This window comes from Sphaeramia orbicularis, chromosome 7 (assembly GCF_902148855.1).
Source record: "Sphaeramia orbicularis chromosome 7, fSphaOr1.1, whole genome shotgun sequence".
Classification (NCBI taxonomy): domain Eukaryota; kingdom Metazoa; phylum Chordata; class Actinopteri; order Kurtiformes; family Apogonidae; genus Sphaeramia; species Sphaeramia orbicularis.
Window position 1 is genome coordinate 782,300 of NC_043963.1, and position 17,312 is coordinate 799,611.

The 17,312-nt window shown below is 45.4% G+C and overlaps 1 protein-coding gene across 3 annotated transcripts; it reads right to left on the reverse strand.

Annotated features, from left to right (window-relative positions):
• Positions 1-2,127: 2,127 nt before the first annotated feature.
• On the reverse strand, positions 2,128-16,616 carry LOC115422241 (ubiquitin carboxyl-terminal hydrolase 11-like). 3 transcript variants are annotated; one of them, XM_030138448.1, is made up of 22 exons: positions 16,371-16,616; positions 14,804-14,913; positions 14,597-14,727; positions 14,290-14,407; positions 13,409-13,554; positions 12,858-12,919; positions 11,467-11,566; positions 11,207-11,380; positions 9,752-9,910; positions 9,360-9,584; positions 9,182-9,265; positions 8,816-8,910; positions 7,854-8,057; positions 7,675-7,778; positions 5,943-6,209; positions 5,703-5,894; positions 4,736-4,806; positions 4,525-4,637; positions 3,763-3,912; positions 3,447-3,562; positions 3,167-3,255; positions 2,128-2,859 (listed from the first exon to the last, which is right to left on the reverse strand). In XM_030138448.1, the coding sequence occupies exons 1-22, from the start codon at positions 16,478-16,480 to the stop codon at positions 2,680-2,682; spliced, it is 3,000 nt and encodes a 999-aa protein (XP_029994308.1). In that variant the 5' UTR covers positions 16,481-16,616; the 3' UTR covers positions 2,128-2,679. The 3 variants fall into 3 exon arrangements, with proteins under 3 accessions (XP_029994308.1, XP_029994307.1, XP_029994309.1); XM_030138447.1 differs by having other exon boundaries at positions 5,703-6,209; positions 16,371-16,615; XM_030138449.1 differs by lacking the exon at positions 2,128-2,859 and adding an exon at positions 2,894-3,066 and having other exon boundaries at positions 3,149-3,255; positions 5,703-6,209.
• Between the last annotated feature and the right edge of the window lie 696 nt (positions 16,617-17,312).

Genomic DNA, 17,312 nt, shown 5'->3' on the forward strand with positions numbered 1-17,312 from the left:
AAATTTTCATAAAGTAAGACTATAGTATGTCGTTTTAGAACGTCCAATTTGGACTGGTTCTGGAATATGGTTCTAAAAGGTTTTATTTAACTAATGAAATATTTAGAAGGGTTCTGTGAGGTATTTTAGGGGTTTTTTTAAAGAATTTTTTAGGTTTTGTCCATTGACCTCTGATGGTCAAAAAGTAAGACTATAGTATGTCATTTTAGAACGTCCAATTTGGACTGGTTCTAGAGGATTGTTTTACAGGGTTCTATTTAACTAATAAAGTATTTAGAAGAGTTCTATGAGGTATTTTAGGTGTTTTTAAGTGTTTATTTTGAATTTTTTTGAGGACCTGTGCTGGTCAAAAAGTAAGACTATAGTATGTCATTTTAGAACGTCCAATTTGGACTGGTTCTGGAATATGGTTCTAAAGGGTTTTATTTAACTAATGAGGTGTTTAGAAGAGTTCTATGAGGTATTTTAGGTGTTTTTAAGCCTTTATTTTGAATTTTTCCGAGGACCTCAAATTTTCATAAAGTAAGACTATAGTATGTCGTTTTAGAACGTCCAATTTGGACTGGTTCTGGAATATGGTTCTAAAGGGTTTTATTTAACTAATGGAGTATTTAGAAGGGTTACATGAGGTATTTTAGGTGTTTTTCAGCCTTTATTCAGATTTTTTTTCGAGGATCTCTGAATGTCAGAAAGTAAGACTATAGTATGTCGTTTTGGAACATCCAGTTTGGACTGGTTCTGGAATATGGTTCTAAAGGGTTATATTAAATGAATGCGGTATTTAGAAGGGTTCCATGAGGTATTTTAGGTGTTTTTAAGCCTTTATTTCATTTTTTCCAAGGACCTCAAATTTTCAAAAAGTAAGACTATAGTATGTCGTTTTAGAACGTCCAAGTTGGACTGGTTCTGGAATATGGTTCTAAAGGGTTTTATTTAACTAATGAGGTATTTAGAAGGGTTCTATGAGGTATTTTAGGGGTTTTTTTTAAAGAATTTTTTAGGTTTTGTCCGTTGACCTCTGATGGTCAAAAAGTAAGACTATAGTATGTCATTTTAGAACGTCCAATTTTTACTGGTTCTAGAGGATTGTTTTACAGGGTTCTATTTAACTAATAAAGTATTTAGAAGGGTTCTATGAGGTATTTTAGGTGTTTTTCAGTGTTTATTTTGATTTTTTTCGAAGACCTGTGCTGGTCAAAAAGTAAGACTATAGTATGTCATTTTAGAATGTCCAATTTGGACTGGTTCTGGAATGTGGTTCTAAAGGGTTTTATTTAACTAATGAGGTGTTTAGAAGAGTTCTATGAGGTATTTTAGGTGTTTTTAAGCCTTTATTTTGAATTTTTCCGAGGACCTCAAATTTTCATAAAGTAAGACTATAGTATGTCGTTTTAGAACGTCCAATTTGGACTGGTTCTGGAATATGGTTCTAAAGGGTTTTATTTAACTAATGGAGTATTTAGAAGGGTTACATGAGGTATTTTAGGTGTTTTTCAGCCTTTATTCAGATTGTTTTTTCGAGGATCTCTGAATGTCAGAAAGTAAGACTATAGTATGTCATTTTAGAACGTCCAGTTTGGACTGGTTCTGGAATATGGTTCTAAAGGGTTATATTAAATGAATGAGGCATTTAGAAGGGTTATATGAGGTATTTTAGGTGTTTTTAAGCCTTTATTGAGGTTTTTCCGATGACCTCAAATTTTCAAAAAGTAAGTCTATAGTATGTCGTTAACCCAACGTTAACCCTAACCCAGCGATTACACTAAGCCCAGTCTGGTTCTGGTTGGTCCACGTAGTTTAAGCCCGGTCTGGTTGATCCACATAGTTCCCAAAAACATCCGACTCATGTTTATATCTGATAATAATCATCTTTTATTTATATCAAAAGATTCAAAGTACAATAAAATATTTCCATCTGATATTTAACAGGAAGACAAAGAAAGAAACCAGTCCAGCGTTTGTCCTTCAGCAGGAAGAAGAATCTGAAGAAGAAGCCATTTGTTTCAATAGAAAAATACTGTACACAGAGGTGGACCTCAGAGCCGGTCCTTGGACCAGAGGTCTCACTCTGAGTCCTAGTCTGAAGCCAAACGACTGCAGCTCCTCATATGAATGTGAAAATAATATGACACCACAGAAACCAACCCAAACGTACAGACTTTAAATGAGGTTTGAAAGAAAAACAGCACATACATTCATCTGATTTCAAACATGTTTTGATCCATTAATTTATGAAACTAAATGAAATATTACTGCTTTAACTTTAACTGGAAACTGAAATATTTTTACAACAAACCGAAAATAATGAGCAGATTCTGACGTTTGACCTGAATTCAAAGCTGTTTGATGTGGCAGTAAATGATCGGAAACATTTAATGAATTCACTGATTAAGGATCAAACTCCGTAAATGTTCCGTTTGTTCGAATTAAACAGATGCAGATGATGAAGGTCAAAGGTCGATCCTCATCACTTTCACTGATGCAGGAACTGAATTCAACTAAAACCACAGGAAACAAAGTGTCGACGGTGAATCTTCTCTCACCTTCACCTGAGAATCACTGACGTTTGGTCCACGCCCACAGACCACGCCCACAGCCCAGAGGTGTTCAAGTGTCACTGGGAATATCTATTTCAAGTCATTTACTGTCCAGTGGAACAAACTGACACAGCAGCTTCGTTCACTCTGTTTCCATGGTGACACAGGAGGCGGAGCCCGGCCCCGCCTCATCATTTTTGCAGGAATTGGCATTGTGAGGTTGGCTGTCAGACGAAGGGGCGGGGTTTGTGCTGGGGGCGGGCAGAGTGGGTTTTCTGATCTTGTCTTGTCGATGGTAGAACAAGACGTAGGCAGCGTTTGTCTGGAGGTGGAGACAAGGACACACACAAGGTCATTTAACACGGGTCACATGTGATGAGACGGATCAATAAAACTCAAAGACCTGAAACTGATCGGATCAGTACGAGTCATGATGTCACTGTGGATAAAGCTGTTGCTTTGACTGTTTTGTTCCATCGTTAATGAGTCTTTAAAAGGATGATTGTCCCTTTAACCTTAAATACTGGACCTGGATCTGGACCTGGACTGGACTAGACTGAACCTGAACCTGGACCGGACCTGGACTGGAATGGACTGGACTGAACCTGGACCTGGACCGTCTTACTCACCACTATCTGCTCCTCTTTGGCATAGGTCACTTTACTGTCGTCCAAATAGTACCACTGACCGTTGTCCTTGTTCCGGGCATAGCTGGTGTCTTTGAACGTAACACACACAAACATGACATCATCAGTGTTAAAGCATCGCATTGAAAACATGTAAACAGACGTGACATCATTAGAGTCAAAGCAGGTCGACTCCACTCGTTGACCTTCTACAGAAACAGGAAACACACGTCTCGTCCCTTCCTTCTACAGGTTTTTAACAGATGAATGTTAAATGTCCTACAGTGTCCGTCTCTCAGTCCTCCGTAATGATTGGACACAGCGATGAGGTCATAACGGCTCGGAGGCTCCCCATTGGCCGGGTGTTTCCTCAGAAGGCAGTCGGAGAAGTCCAGGTCTCTGAAACCACAACAAGAAACCATCACAACCCTGTGTGTCCTCCAGTGGACACATCCGTGTCCTCCAACATTCTAACAGTTAACACCTGGTTTGAGTTTCTGACGAACAGGTGGAATCGACCAGAACATCAAGTCGTCCCCTGTGCTGGGACACGTCCTGCATGTCCTCACACAACCCCCCGTGTCCGTCCCCGTCAGTACCTGAGGGGGAAGTCCACGATGCTGTCCAGTTTCTCTCTGGTGAACTTGGTGTAGGAGAACCTCTTCAGATGGATGATCAGGACCTCCGGCAGAGACCACAGGTCCAGCTTCTTGGTGGCCAGCTGGTGTGTCTTACACACTGGACAGTACCTGAACACACCACACATGATGGGGTTAGTCTGCGGTCACCGTGGTAACCAGTAGCATGTGTCCGACAGATGAAAACACCACAGCATTTGGAGGAAATGTTGACGTATTCGAAGGAAACAAGTTTCATCTGCAGTGAAATGACCGATGTTTAACGGCATTGAATTCACAGAAACAACCAAGAAAACAAACAAACAAATGAACAAAGGAACGAACGAACAAATGAAGGAACAAATGAACAAACAAACAAAGGAACGAACAAATGAACAAATGAAAAAAGGAATGAACCAATGAACAAACGAACAAATGAACGAACAAACAAATGAGCAAAAAACACAAATGAAAGAACGGACAAAAAGCACATGAGTGAACAATACAAATTAGCGCCTGGGACTGTGGACCAGTCTGTCCCCCATGTCCTCATACCATGACGATAAGTCCAGGAGTCCGATCGTCTCAGATGACACGGTGTGTTTGAGAAGGGACAACCGTTACCATGGTGACATCAGTTTTGCAGGACATGATGCGGACACGATGAAGACCGAGCAGAGTGAAGAACAACATAGCACTGGACTGAGTGAGTTGGGTGAATGTGTGTGTGGTTGCTATGGTTACCATGGGTTCTCCTCCTCCAGCGTCTCCACGGTGGTGAACAGTTCTATACACTCCTGGAGCTGGACCGTGGTCTGCTGCTGAGGAACCTCCATACTGACGTGTTTCACATACTTCTACAGGAAGAGCAGGAGGACAGAAGGACAAAGGGTCAAAGGTCAGAAGGACGAGAGGGTCAGAAAAACAAAGGGTCAGGGGTCAGAGGGTCACTGACCTCTGCCTCGTTCTCATTGTAGAACCTCTTCTTCATGTCAGGGTCCCAGTCGATTGCAACGTAGGGCTGAGCTGAAGACAAGAACAAAGACCATCACACACCTGGGTTAGGAACAGGGTTAGGGTTAGGAACAGGGTTAGGAACAGGGTTAGGGTTAGGAACAGGGTTAGGAACAGGGTTAGGGTTAGGAACAGGGTTAGGGTTAGGAACAGGGTTAGGAACAGGGTTAGGGTTAGGAACAGGGTTAGGGTTAGGAACAGGGTTAGGGTTAGGAACAGGGTTAGGGAACAGGGTTAGGGTTAGGAACAGGGGTTAGGGTAGGAACAGGTTAGGACAGGGTTAGGGTTAGGAAACAGGGTTAGGTTAGGAACATGGTTAGGGTTAGGAACGGGTTAGGGAACAGGGTTAGGGTTAGGAACAGGTTCGGTTAGGAACAGGGTTAGGTTAGGAACAGGTTAGGGTTAGGAACCGAGGTTAGGAACAGGGTTAGGGTTAGGAACAGGGTTAGGGTTGGAACAGGGTTAGGGTTAGGAACAGGGTTAGGAACAGGTTAGGGTTAGGAACAGGGTTAGGATTAGGAACAAGGTTAGGGGTTAGGAACAGGGTTAAGGGTAGGTTAGGAACAGGGTTAGATTAGGAACAGGGGTTAGGAACGGTTAGTAGGGTTATGAACGAGGGTTAGGAACAGTGGTTAGGGTTAGGAACAGGGTTAGGGTTAGGAACAGGGTTAGGAACGGGGTTAGGAACAGGGTTAGGAACAGGGTTAGGGTTAGGAACAGGGTTAGGGTTAGGAACAGGGTTAGGAACAGGGTTAGGGTTAGGAACAGGGTTAGGGTTAGGAACAGGGTTAGGAACAGGGTTAGGGTTAGGAACAGGGTTAGGGTTAACCCTAAAAGCAGAACCCATGTGAACTGTTACCATAGCGGTGTTGATAAGACCAGTATTATTATGGGATGTTCAAACTCACAGCTGAAGGACACAGCGCTGTCCCCCTCCCCCGTCCCTCTTTCCGTTGTCCCATTGGAGTTCACCGCCTGGATGCTGAACAGGCTCCTCCTCCTCTTAGGACACGCCCTCTTCTTCATTGGCTGCTCATTGGCGGTCGGGCTGGGAGAACTCGCTTCCTCCTGCTTGTCCTCTTCTTTGTCTTGTGTAGCATTTTGGACCGATTCTAGGGCTGGTTCTGAGGCCAGTTCTGGGGCCGGTTCTGGGGCTGGTTCTGAGGCCGGTTCTGGGGCGGTGGTCCCACTAGAGTCTCTGGAACACGGGCCATCAGAGCGGCAGAACGCCTCCACCTCCTCCGCCTGCTTCTGGGTGCCATTGCTGGTTACTGTGGCGGTGTCACGGTCTACTGGTGTCTGCATGTTGTTCAGGTGGGGGAGGGGCTCAGCAGGGACATCTGATTGGCTGTTTGTGCTGCAGCAGGGCTCCGACTGGGAGGGGCCAGGTCTGTCCACGCTGTCCTGATCATCATCTGATGAAAACAGGCTGAAGTGAGAATGTGTGTACCACATGTGATGTGGATGACCATGAGTTTACCAGGTGCACTCGAACGCACCACGTAGATGTTTTCATCTGACATCAAAACACTGTCATCACTTTTCATTAAGAAATTTTGGAACATTTTTTAATTCATTTATTCACCGACCTGAACATTTACTTGTAATAAATATAAAGATGTGTCAATCACTTCAAATTTATGAGGCGTTTGTGGTCTTCATGGAAAACGTTTTTTAAATGCGTCTGTCACATTAAAATGAGGCTGAATAGATGAGTAACAAAGTCCTCAAACATCTCAGGTGAAAAAAAACATCTGTTTGTGAGTTTGATAAATGTCCTGAACTTTGGACAGTCTGACTCTGGGGACACCCGAGTGTCCAGGAACCCTGAGGTGGACTGAGTCCAAACCTGATTCTGGGTTGTTTTGTGAGATCAGAGACGGAAACATGTAAAAGTGACAGTTTAAAACCTGAACCCGAGAAACGAGTGGACAGGACAATGTCCAGTCCATGACTAGGGATGGGAATCGAGAACCAGTTCTTTTTGAGAACCGGATCCCAGTAGCTCGATTCCTTGGAATCGTTTGCCTGCCTGCTTAACGATTCTGCTTATTGAGTCCACCTTCATTGCGCATGCGTGATGACGTCAAGCGTACGCTGCATTGTTTTGGTCAGAACGAAGACAGCATGGTGTTGAGGCAGAAATGGTCCAAAAAGACCACACCAGGTCCAAACAGACCACACCAGGTCCAAACAGACCACACCAGGTCCAGTTGAACTCTGTCAAAGCTTCCATTTCTTCTAAAGGTGGAATCCCTCCAATATCCTCAAACATTTGTCCACATGTGACTCATTTACAGGAATGTCACATATTTCATTCTCTACTTAGCGATGCTTGTGAATGTAGCGGCAGAGTGAACGCCAGGCCCAGTTCTGGTTCCGGTGCGGGCAACAAGCGTCGTACCCAAATACAAGTTTCCAAAGGTAGGGGAAAGGAAATGAGGTGCACAACAACGGGAGACGAGCAGAGTCGAACTGAACTGGTTGGATGTAGTGGACATGCAGCAATACAGGAATTAGTAAAGAGTCTTAAGTTTCACTTTCACTGCACCCCCCCCAAACCGGGCCCGCCGTCTTCTGTTCTTATTATTTGTACATACTGTATATGGTATATTTTCTGTCCAGATGGAAATATAAAATACAGTTAATACAAACACACCCATTTGTACTCTTTTATTCCTCACCTAATGAGACTCGATAAGCAAAATCGATAATGGAATCGGAATTGTTAAATTCTTAACGATTCCCATCCCTACCCACGACCATAGAAGACCTCTGTGAAACCAGCTGAAGACAGGGAGGACGAGTGGACAAGACAACAAGGACAAACCCTGACACTATGTCTGCGACCCATGAACCGTCTTGAAGAAGACATTTTACCGTCACTGATGCCGTTGGTCTGCGTTTTGTACAGTTCGTCTTCATCGTCGTCCTCGTCCTCCTCGTCCAGCTCGTCTGTGGGGTCGGGACATCGGACGTATCTCCTGGACACAAACACAGACATGTCAACGGCTGCGGCCTCAGACAGGACCCACTCGTCCTCGGCGGCGTCTCCTTACACCAGTCTCTGCAGGAACAGGTCGTACAGCGCCTCCCGGCTGCAGCTGCTGCGAGGGACGCTGAGGAGCAGCGGGTGTCCAAACAAGGACGTCCCGTAGGAGCTGCTGCCTGTCCCGTAGTCCCTGTAGTGGGACCGCTCCCGGAGGTAGAGCGCCAGCAGCACCTGGTCCTCCTGCTCGTCCTCCGGGTCCCGCAGCTCGTACCTGGACGCAAGGACAGTACGTGAAGACGGGGACGTACGGTGACGGGAGGACACGAAGACAGACAGGCAGATACAACACAAAGACGGAAGACAGAAGAGGACATGAGGACAAAAGAATAGGACACGAGAAGACAAAAGAAAACACAAGGAGACACAAAAAGACACATGAGGACATGAGGACACAAAGAAAATGCAAAAAGATGGAAAGTCATCAAAACAAAGAGACAAAGAGATGAAGACACAAGGACATAAATATGGGAAGACGTGACGATACAAGACAACTCAACACATGAAGACAAAGACTTAAAACACATAAAAAGACAAAAATAGACACAGACAGACAGACAGGGACAGATGATAAAAGTCCAGTCGTGTGTCTCTACATGGACTCGCATTGATTTTCAGTTTTCCGTCACTTTTGGAAACATTTGGACATGAACAGTGTTTAAAAAGGATCCAACATGTAAACAGGGTTCCAACAAGGTTCTACAAGGTTTAAAGGACACAGTTTGGACATATAAAGGACATAGCGGGACACCACAGGTTTATGGAAATACAAGTGAAGACATTTAAGGTCTTCAAAGACTTTTTAAGGGATTAAATGCAGATCTGTCAATTCAAGACTTTGAAGCCTTTTTTAGACCCTGCAGAACCCTGGTGGAACCACATGGTTCTGGAGGGTTAAAGGTCAGATCCTTCAGTTCTGGATCAGACTGATGAAGACATGAGAACTTCAGGGTTCTGAGGACATGCTCGTACACAAAGATGTCATCTCGGTCCAGGATGCAGCTCAGAGACTCGTCAGCGCTGTAGATTTTATAGAACCGATGGTTGAAGACGTCGGCGACGACCATCTGAAACACAGAAATGTTTAAAAGACAGAACCCAATAACAGAACCCAATAACAGAACCCAATGACAGAACCCAATAACGTTTAAGCTAGCAGACAGAACAACATCCAGGTGTTCCATGGGTTCTAGGTTTGTGCGAACTTTCAAATGGAACAGAACTAAGGTTACGACTGATGACGTTTCACGAGAATGCGAGAACAGAAGAACACACCAGAACACGTACTGAGAAACGGCCGCTGTCCTGTTGTAAACGTGTGTATGTGTGAGCTCTGACCTGCGTTGGATGTACGTTGGTCATTTCCGACAGACAACTGCACAGGTCGGACACTTTTCCTGCTTTCGGGACCACCACACGATGCTGCAACCAAACAAACAGTCGTCCCTCAGTAATGACATCACTGGCCCGGGCGGTACCGCAGGTTCAATGGTTTCCCTTAAGTATCAACTGGTACCTGGACGGGTTTGGCGTACGGGTCCAGGGACACGAAGAACACCTCCATGACGCGCTCCTTGCTGACAGGAAGTGGGACGCTGAGGTAGCAGAAGGGGTCAAAGGTCACTGAGACTTTGTGGCACTCGGGGCAGACCAGAGTGGACTTGAAGAGGCCGTGGAACGTGTCGACGATCACCGAATCGTTCCTCCGCCGGTGGTTACGCCACGCCTCCTCTGCCACTTCCTGTGAAGAAGAAGGAGAAGACGGGGAAGGGTTAAACCTGGACCTGGACGGGAACAGGTAACGGTGACACCTGGAGGTGAACACTGGGACCGCACAGACGACTAGGTCTGTAGGGTCCCACTTAGAACCCCAGTTTACAGGTGCTCAGCTGAGTGCAGTCACGTGACCTGGTCCGGCCGTCCATCGGCGTCTCGCAGCTCGATGTACTCTTTGTTCTTGACCCGGTTCAGGTCTTCGTGGAGTCCGTCCAGAAGGAAGGACAGCAGCTCCTGACTGTCATGTTGTTGGTACCCAAGGAACTGGGACGCAAAGTGTCCCACCTTCGTCTGAAGGAAACACACACACAGGACAGAAGGTGGAGTTGACCTGCAGGTTCACACGGATGGAGACAACACCCACTACACCCTGAACTACACCTGAACTACACCTGAACTACACCCGACACCTACACCCTGAACTACAACCAGACTCCAACACCTGAACTACACCCAGACACCTACACCCTGAACTACACCTGGACATGATGAGCACCACCCTTCAGTTCTGTCCAAGTTCTCTTGACTGGTCAGACACGTCCTTGTACTTCATGGAGGATCATCACGTTTGTGTAACTTGACTCTTTCACCACAAAAAATCTTGAACGTTAGAATTCCTTGTTGGTGGACATGAGGCCGACTCCACCTCCGGTCCACGTGGACCGGGGTCAGGACAGGTTTACATGTTCTACACTTGATTCGTTTTCAGATCAGACCAAACAGGTGTGTGTTTGGTTCACAGACGTCCACATGCTCTGAATTCACTCATTACTAATGTTTTCTTTGTTTGTATTTTGGTGACGGTCACCTTGTGGAGAAGGTTTCACACCTGAACATTTGGATCACATCAAACTGCAACATCTGAAACTGGACCAACAGAGGAGTGAGTCTAACCCTTATGCCGTGTTTCCACTATGTGGAACCGGCTCAACTCGACTCCACTCTGGTACCAGGTCCTATTCCAGACCGTTTCCATTACAGGAGACTACCCACTTTCCAGTACCTGGTCGTCATAGCTTTGCGGTGCGTTACTTCTGTGTCGTCTGCTCGTCTGTTGCTGATAAACTCGCTTGTTGCCTGTTGTCTCGTCAAACTCATGCTGAATTTTTACGTCAGCCACCAAAGACTGAATCTCCTGACTGAATGGTGTAGTTTTACAGACTGTCATCATGTGGATTCACCTACCGCTACATTTACTGTAAACTTCTGCACCTGTTTTTTGCAAAAGGGCGGGTCACAGAGATGACTCTGACCAATCAGTGGTCTGCAGTGTTTACATGTCACCTTTTAGTTTCTGGTCCCCAGTCCTGGAACCTCGACGAGGTGATACCAAAAAACTAGTACCGGGTACCAAATTCCAGGTCCTTTTTCGTAATGGAAATGCAAAAAGGCCGAGTTGAGTCGAGTCGAATAGAGTCGAGTCAGTACCACGTAGTGGAAACACAGCATTAGCGTTAATCTGGAAACTGAAACTGGTCTGGGTCCAATTTTCTCAGATCAGGGCTGGTTTAAATCTTAAACTGATGCTGAAGGTGGAGGTTGAAGGTCATTCTGAAGTTTTCCTCGACAGCAGTGGTTTGTTTTTACCTTGAAGACTCGTGGAACCACAGAGTAATGTCTGCCCGACCACATCTGTTTGATGACGTCGGCGTAGGCCTCTGCGATCTCCCCCTTCATCCCCAGGGGGTTGGTGAAGTTCAGCTCGTCCAGGTACAAGTTCCTCAGGAAGTACTCGGTCAGAGGAGGAACGTTACTGAGACACTGAGGACGACGGCGGAGACACGGACACATGAAGGGGACAATAATAAACAGCAGAGAGGATGAAAAACACCAGTAAATGTATGGACCTGCAGGGCCGAGTTCATGAAGCAGGTGTTCCCCAGGTTGGTGAGTCCACAGACCCCTGGTTGACCCTGGTACGAGTCCTGATCCTCCACTGAGGTCCTCCTGAAAACCACATACAGGTCAGATCCACATACACAACAAATCTGAGTCCGGCTGCTCAGACCAGGTCCTGTTCAGACCAGGGGACACACACGGTACTCAGGAAAACCGTGGACCATTCGGTCCACCCCGCACGGGACGATTCCCCCCAGATGGACGGCAGGTTTTCGGTTTTGTGCAGTTCATTTTGCATTGGCGTGTGAAAGGCCAAGTCCACCCCCAAAGTCACCTCTCTCTCTCACTTCTCGCTCACTCTCATCTCTCTCCAGTCTCTCTCTCGCTCTCAGTTCTTTCTCTCTCGTCTCTCTCTCTCTCTCTCTCTCAGTCCTCTTCTCTCTCAGGTCTCTCTCCTCTCAGTCTCTCTCTCTCAGTCTTTCTCTCTCCAGTCTCTCTCTCTCAGTCTCCTCTCTCTCAGTCTCTCTCTCTCAGTCTCTCTCTCTCAGTCCTTTCTCTCTCAGTCTTTCTCTCTAGTCTTTCTCTCTCAGTCTTTCTCTCTCAGTCTCCTCTCTCTCAGTCCTCTCTCTCTCAGTCCTCTCTCTTCTCACAGTCTCCTCTCTCAGTCCTCCTCTCCAGGTCTCTCCTCTCTCAGGCTTCTCTCCCTCAGTCTTTCTCTCTCCGGTCCTTTCTCTCTCAGTCTTTCTCTCTCAGTCTTTCTCTCTCAGTCTTTCTCTCTCAGTCTTTCTCTCTCAGTCTTTCTCTCTCAGTCTCTCTCTCTCAGTCTCTCTCTCTCAGTCTCTCTCTCTCAGTCTCTCTCTCTCTACGTGCATGTGAGCACACAGCACAGGGAAGCCCCGCCCCTCAGTGACAGACAGCAGACACAGGCATGGTTTTAGACTTGACTCATATCAGAGTCCTGCACAGATCCACTACTGTTCCAAACCCGTACCCGTACCTGTACTCATACCCACGTACATTAGACCCACAACCCGACCTGTTATTAAACACATTGTTTACACAGTGACTCAAAAGCCGAGGTATGGACCGAACCGTGGACTACCTGTACCGGTGCAGCCCTAGTTCAGACCAGGTCCTGTTCAGACCAGGTCCTGTTCAGATCCAGAGTCCTGTTCTGGACTGGGTCTAGTCTCTAAATAGGTATGAACCCCCACAAGGACATGTGGAGATCTGAGCCGGTCTGAACAGTGACCCGGGTTGTGTTGTTGTGGATCAGCTGTTTGACACTAGAGTGAAATTAAAGTCATGACTCATTAACTACAAATCAAACAATAATATGAATAAATGACAGATCAGTGCAGAAGGAAAGCCTGAGTCCAGTTCTGAATGGGGTTCTTACATGATCTGAGGTCTGGAGCTGGGCCACGTTCCATCTGCGTTCCTGGTCTCCATGATCACCGTCTGAACAAAGACACGGCAGAACCCATTAGCCTTCGTCTGTTCACACGCAGGTGCTCATGTGACGTCAGTGTGGTGATAGCGTGGCGTTAGCGTGATGTTAGTGTGACATTAGCGTGATGTTAGCATGGTATTTGTGTGATGCTAGAGTGACATTAGCATGAGGTTAGCATGGCGTTAGTGTGATGTTAGCGTGGCGTTAGCATGATGTTAGTGTGGCGTTACAGTGATGTTAATGTGACATTAGCATGATGTTAGCGTGGCGTTTGCGTGATATTAGAGTGACATTAGCATGATGTTAGCATGGTGTTAGTGTGATGTTAGTGTGACATCACCATGATGTTAGCGTGGTGTTAGTGTGATGTTAGAGTGACGTTAGCATGATGTTAGTGTGACATTAGCATGATGTTAGCGCGGCATTAGTGTGATGTTAGAGAGACATTAGCATGATGTTAGCTTGGTGTTAGTGTGACATTAGCATGGCATCCTCACCATCCCTGAGCTCAAACATGCATCCAACACACTCAGGTGGACGTTTCTGAGACGTTCACAGCTACTGTCGGAGCTTTTCATCCACAGACGACACTCGGAACCCGGAGGAACCGAGAAGGAGCGGCAGACCGTCTTCTGGACCCGCTCTGGACACATACAGACAGAGCAGTTACACGCAGAACTCAAAGAATCAACGGGGTTCAGATCCAAACCAGGCTGAGCTGGACCTTCTCATGGTCCACCTTCAGCTTCAGCTCACCTGTTTCAGGTGAAGACACAGATCAGACACAGACCTCTGGGTTCAGTGCACAGGTTTCCCTCTGTTTCAGTCTGGGCTTGTTCACTCTACCCTTTAGTTTTCTGTTTGTTTCTGCCAGTCCAGCTCCTGTTCCAGTGTCCACCAGTACAACTACCACCGAGACCAGATCTAGGACCACCAAGACCAGATCTAGGACCACCGAGAGATGGACCACCTAAAGGAGATCTAAGACCACCAAGGCCAGATCTAGGACCACCAAGACCAGATCTAGGACCACCGAGAGATGGACCACCTAAAGGAGATCTAAGACCACCAAGGCCAGATCTAGGACCACTGAGACCAGATCTAGGACCACCTAGAGGAGATCTTTGCTCTGCCCATCAGTGTTACTGTGAAACTGTTGAATTAAGGTACAAATGTTGTATCATTCCCTTTAAAGGTCAGGGTCAGGGTCAGGGTTAGGGTCAGGGTCAGGGTTCATTGTCACCTCATGCAGAAATGAAAACAGTCCACCTTAAAACCTGCGCCGATCAGGACCAGAGTCAGTCTGATAGAACCAGATCAGCAACCAGAGACCAGGTCTGATCCCTATGTGAACAGAACCAGACCCACCCAGACTTACGGATGCTGTCAGTGCGGCTGAACTGTGCAGTGACCACATTATCCATGTTACTATGGAGACACAGGAACACCTGGACTGGATAAACCTCCACCTTCAGAGTACTGGGAAGGTCCACCACCTACAACACACACACACACAACACACACACACACACACACACACACAGCTGCTGTTAAATTGAACACCACTCTCATTGGTCGTTGTTTTCTCAGTTACACAGTGATGATGAAGAAACTGTGTTTTACGTGTGTTTTATGTGTGTTTTACGTGTGTTTCAGTAGTGCTTCAGGAGTGTTTCAGGAGTTACCTTCCTCTCCAGTGGCGGCTGTCCGTCCACCATCCCGTACCAGGACAGGAGTTTGTGCCAGGCCTCGGCTGGAACCAGTACAAAGTCCTCGTTCTCCACCAGACGCTCCTTCAGGTGGTATGAGTCCAGATCTGATCAGAGACCACAGAATAAGTGTCACCTGTTCAGAGTCACACATGGGAGTGACATCACAAGGTCTTTACTGACCTTCGAACAACTCTGTGTTGTCAATCTGTCCTGGAAAAGATGAGGAGTTCTGGTCTCCAGATTCCACAAACTCCTTCCACTGTTCGAACCAGCGTCGCTCCAACACATACCTGGAAAACACACGACAACCAAGAACACATCCATTCAGAGCCACAGCGTGTGTTTCCAGTGTCAGATGTTTGAGGACATCATATCAGCTCTGACTGTTCTTCTATAAGCAGTTCAAACAGCAGGAGTCCACCTCTAACTCCAAGCAGAGCCAAAGCCCTTCAGAATGAATGGATCTGTAAAAACACTTGAACACCAGTGAACAATGGTAAAGTTGTACTGTCATACTTTCACATTAGCAATAGATTTAGAATAAGAATATTAGCAGTAGTATTATTATTAATAATGACAAATTGTATTTAGTCAATATATTAAAAAAATAACTGGAGCTGAGGTGGATGTTTGTTCACACCAGAAATATGTCTGATGATACCTTGTCCCCAAACACCTGATTTAACCTAAAGTCAGAGTAATGGAGTCACCAACAAACTCTCATAAATACAGAGACACAGAGGGGACCTGAACACACCAATAACCATCAGCTTTTGGTTTCTGTTCAAACTGTCAACAAGTTGTCATTTCAAACAATGACATTTATATTTCTCAGCTTCACTAAAATGTTCTTGTTTTGTATGTAATGATAGATTTTTTTTTTTTTTTTTTACTTAACATCAAGTAAAGCTTGTTTTCATGAAGTTATTGATTAATGCAGGATTAGAATAACATGTTCACTCGTTATATCCATGAGTAACGAACATTAGCTTTTTGATCATTAATTACATGTTTAATAATTAGTACATATAGTAGAATGCTCATCTACCATGCAGGACCAAATAGTCCTAATTAAACTACACCAATATTGCTGCTATTTAATAGAACTTCCTTATACTTTATTTAATGTTAACAACAAATTCCAAGTCAATAAATAAATAAACCGTTGAATCACAAACATGATAAAAAGATTCATAAGTCAAACACAAGTGGATTCTCCGGATTAGATGAGGTTAGTGGTTTTATGTGAACTCTGAATAACTCCCCTGAACTGAAAGGAATCTGACAACAGGAGCCAAACAGAAAGTGAAGCGGACGGTGTGACAGTGAACTCAACGCCTGTCAACGCGTCTCCTCATAGGATTAAAAGTACTGGGATGTTTGGTTAGACGCCGCTAGTCAGTCCTGATCTGATTCTGACAGTATTAATATCAAGCTCTTCTTTAACTGTGTGAGAAACACAGCACACCGCCGTTAAAACCACAGTTGAATCTTACGAGGCGCCTTGAACGTCGCACTCGGCTCACATTAGCATTAGCAGCGTCGGCTAATGATGCATTCCGTCCACGCTGTTACTCGACTCTCCGCGGTGATCGAGCGATTACAGCGCAGTTTAACTGTCCTAATAAACCCCCCCCACACACAGCGGCCCCAGCGGGAACCCGACAACCTCCGCGGAGCTTGTGTAGCCGCGTTAGCAGCGGCAGCAGCGGAAGCGGTAGCGGCAGCGGCGGGCCGCTTCACTCACCAACTGTCGCCCGCGCGGAGCTCACAGCGCCGCAGCAGACACTCGACCTCCCTCCGCTGGGTGTCCAGGCCCGGCGGCTCCACGGAGGAACAGTGGCTGTTGGCCGTCATGACGCCGATCAGACACTCATTAATAGTATCGATTAGAAAAACAGGCGGAAACGGAGCGCGGAAGCAGAACCGATAAATGCGAATAAACGGGAACTGCAGAGCGGTGTTTGCGGAAGTAGGAAGTAGTTCAGGCGATGACGATGACGACTTCCGGTGGCATACTGGTGCGCATGCAGGTCCGCCACCAGCAGGGGGCGAACAAGACAGGATGACTGATCAAATAGATGATGTTTCATTAAGAAGATAATAATTAATACTACAAAACAAACCATGAATACAGAACCTGTGGTTCACCATGTTTGTACCGTTATTGTTTAAATAAATACATAAAGAAAAAACCTTGTCAATATAATTAACCATTGTTTTTTTTATGTTCGGTTCCGTGTCCATTTATGTTTTCCTCAATAAAACGTACACCTTGATCCTGCGTTATTGTCTTCTTCTTCTTCTTCTTCTTCTTCTTCTTATTATTATTATTATTATTATTATTATGATTATTATTATTATTATTCATAATAATAATCATGACAAGTAATGTGTTGTTCTGCAAATGTTTTTGTTTTTTTTTTTAACTTGAAAAATACAAACTCTCATTAAGGATAATAACATAGTAATACAAATGAACATAAATAAAATAAAGTACAAAAATCATTGGGATATGATGGCAAGAGCAGAAATACATTCAAATACAATACAATGCAAATCATTAGGCATTTTAAATTAAAGTAAAGGAGCAGAGATGCAACAGAGAAGACCTTTTAAATTAAAATAATAAGTAAGGAGCAGCGTTCTGTCTTATTTTCATTGCAATTTTGTTTTTTTCTAATATTCT

Excerpts from the sequence above, each read along its gene's own strand:
- LOC115422241 (XM_030138447.1), bottom strand. The coding sequence starts at position 16,480 with ATGACGGCCAACAGCCACTGTTCCTCCGTGGAGCCGCCGGGCCTGGAC. Across the intron at positions 11,381-11,466 it reads TCATGAACTCGGCCCTGCAG|TGTCTCAGTAACGTTCCTCC; the intron begins GTCCATACATTT and ends CGTCGTCCTCAG. Across the intron at positions 4,807-5,702 it reads CAGCGCTGTGTCCTTCAGCT|CTCAGCCCTACGTTGCAATC; the intron begins GTGAGTTTGAAC and ends TCTTGTCTTCAG.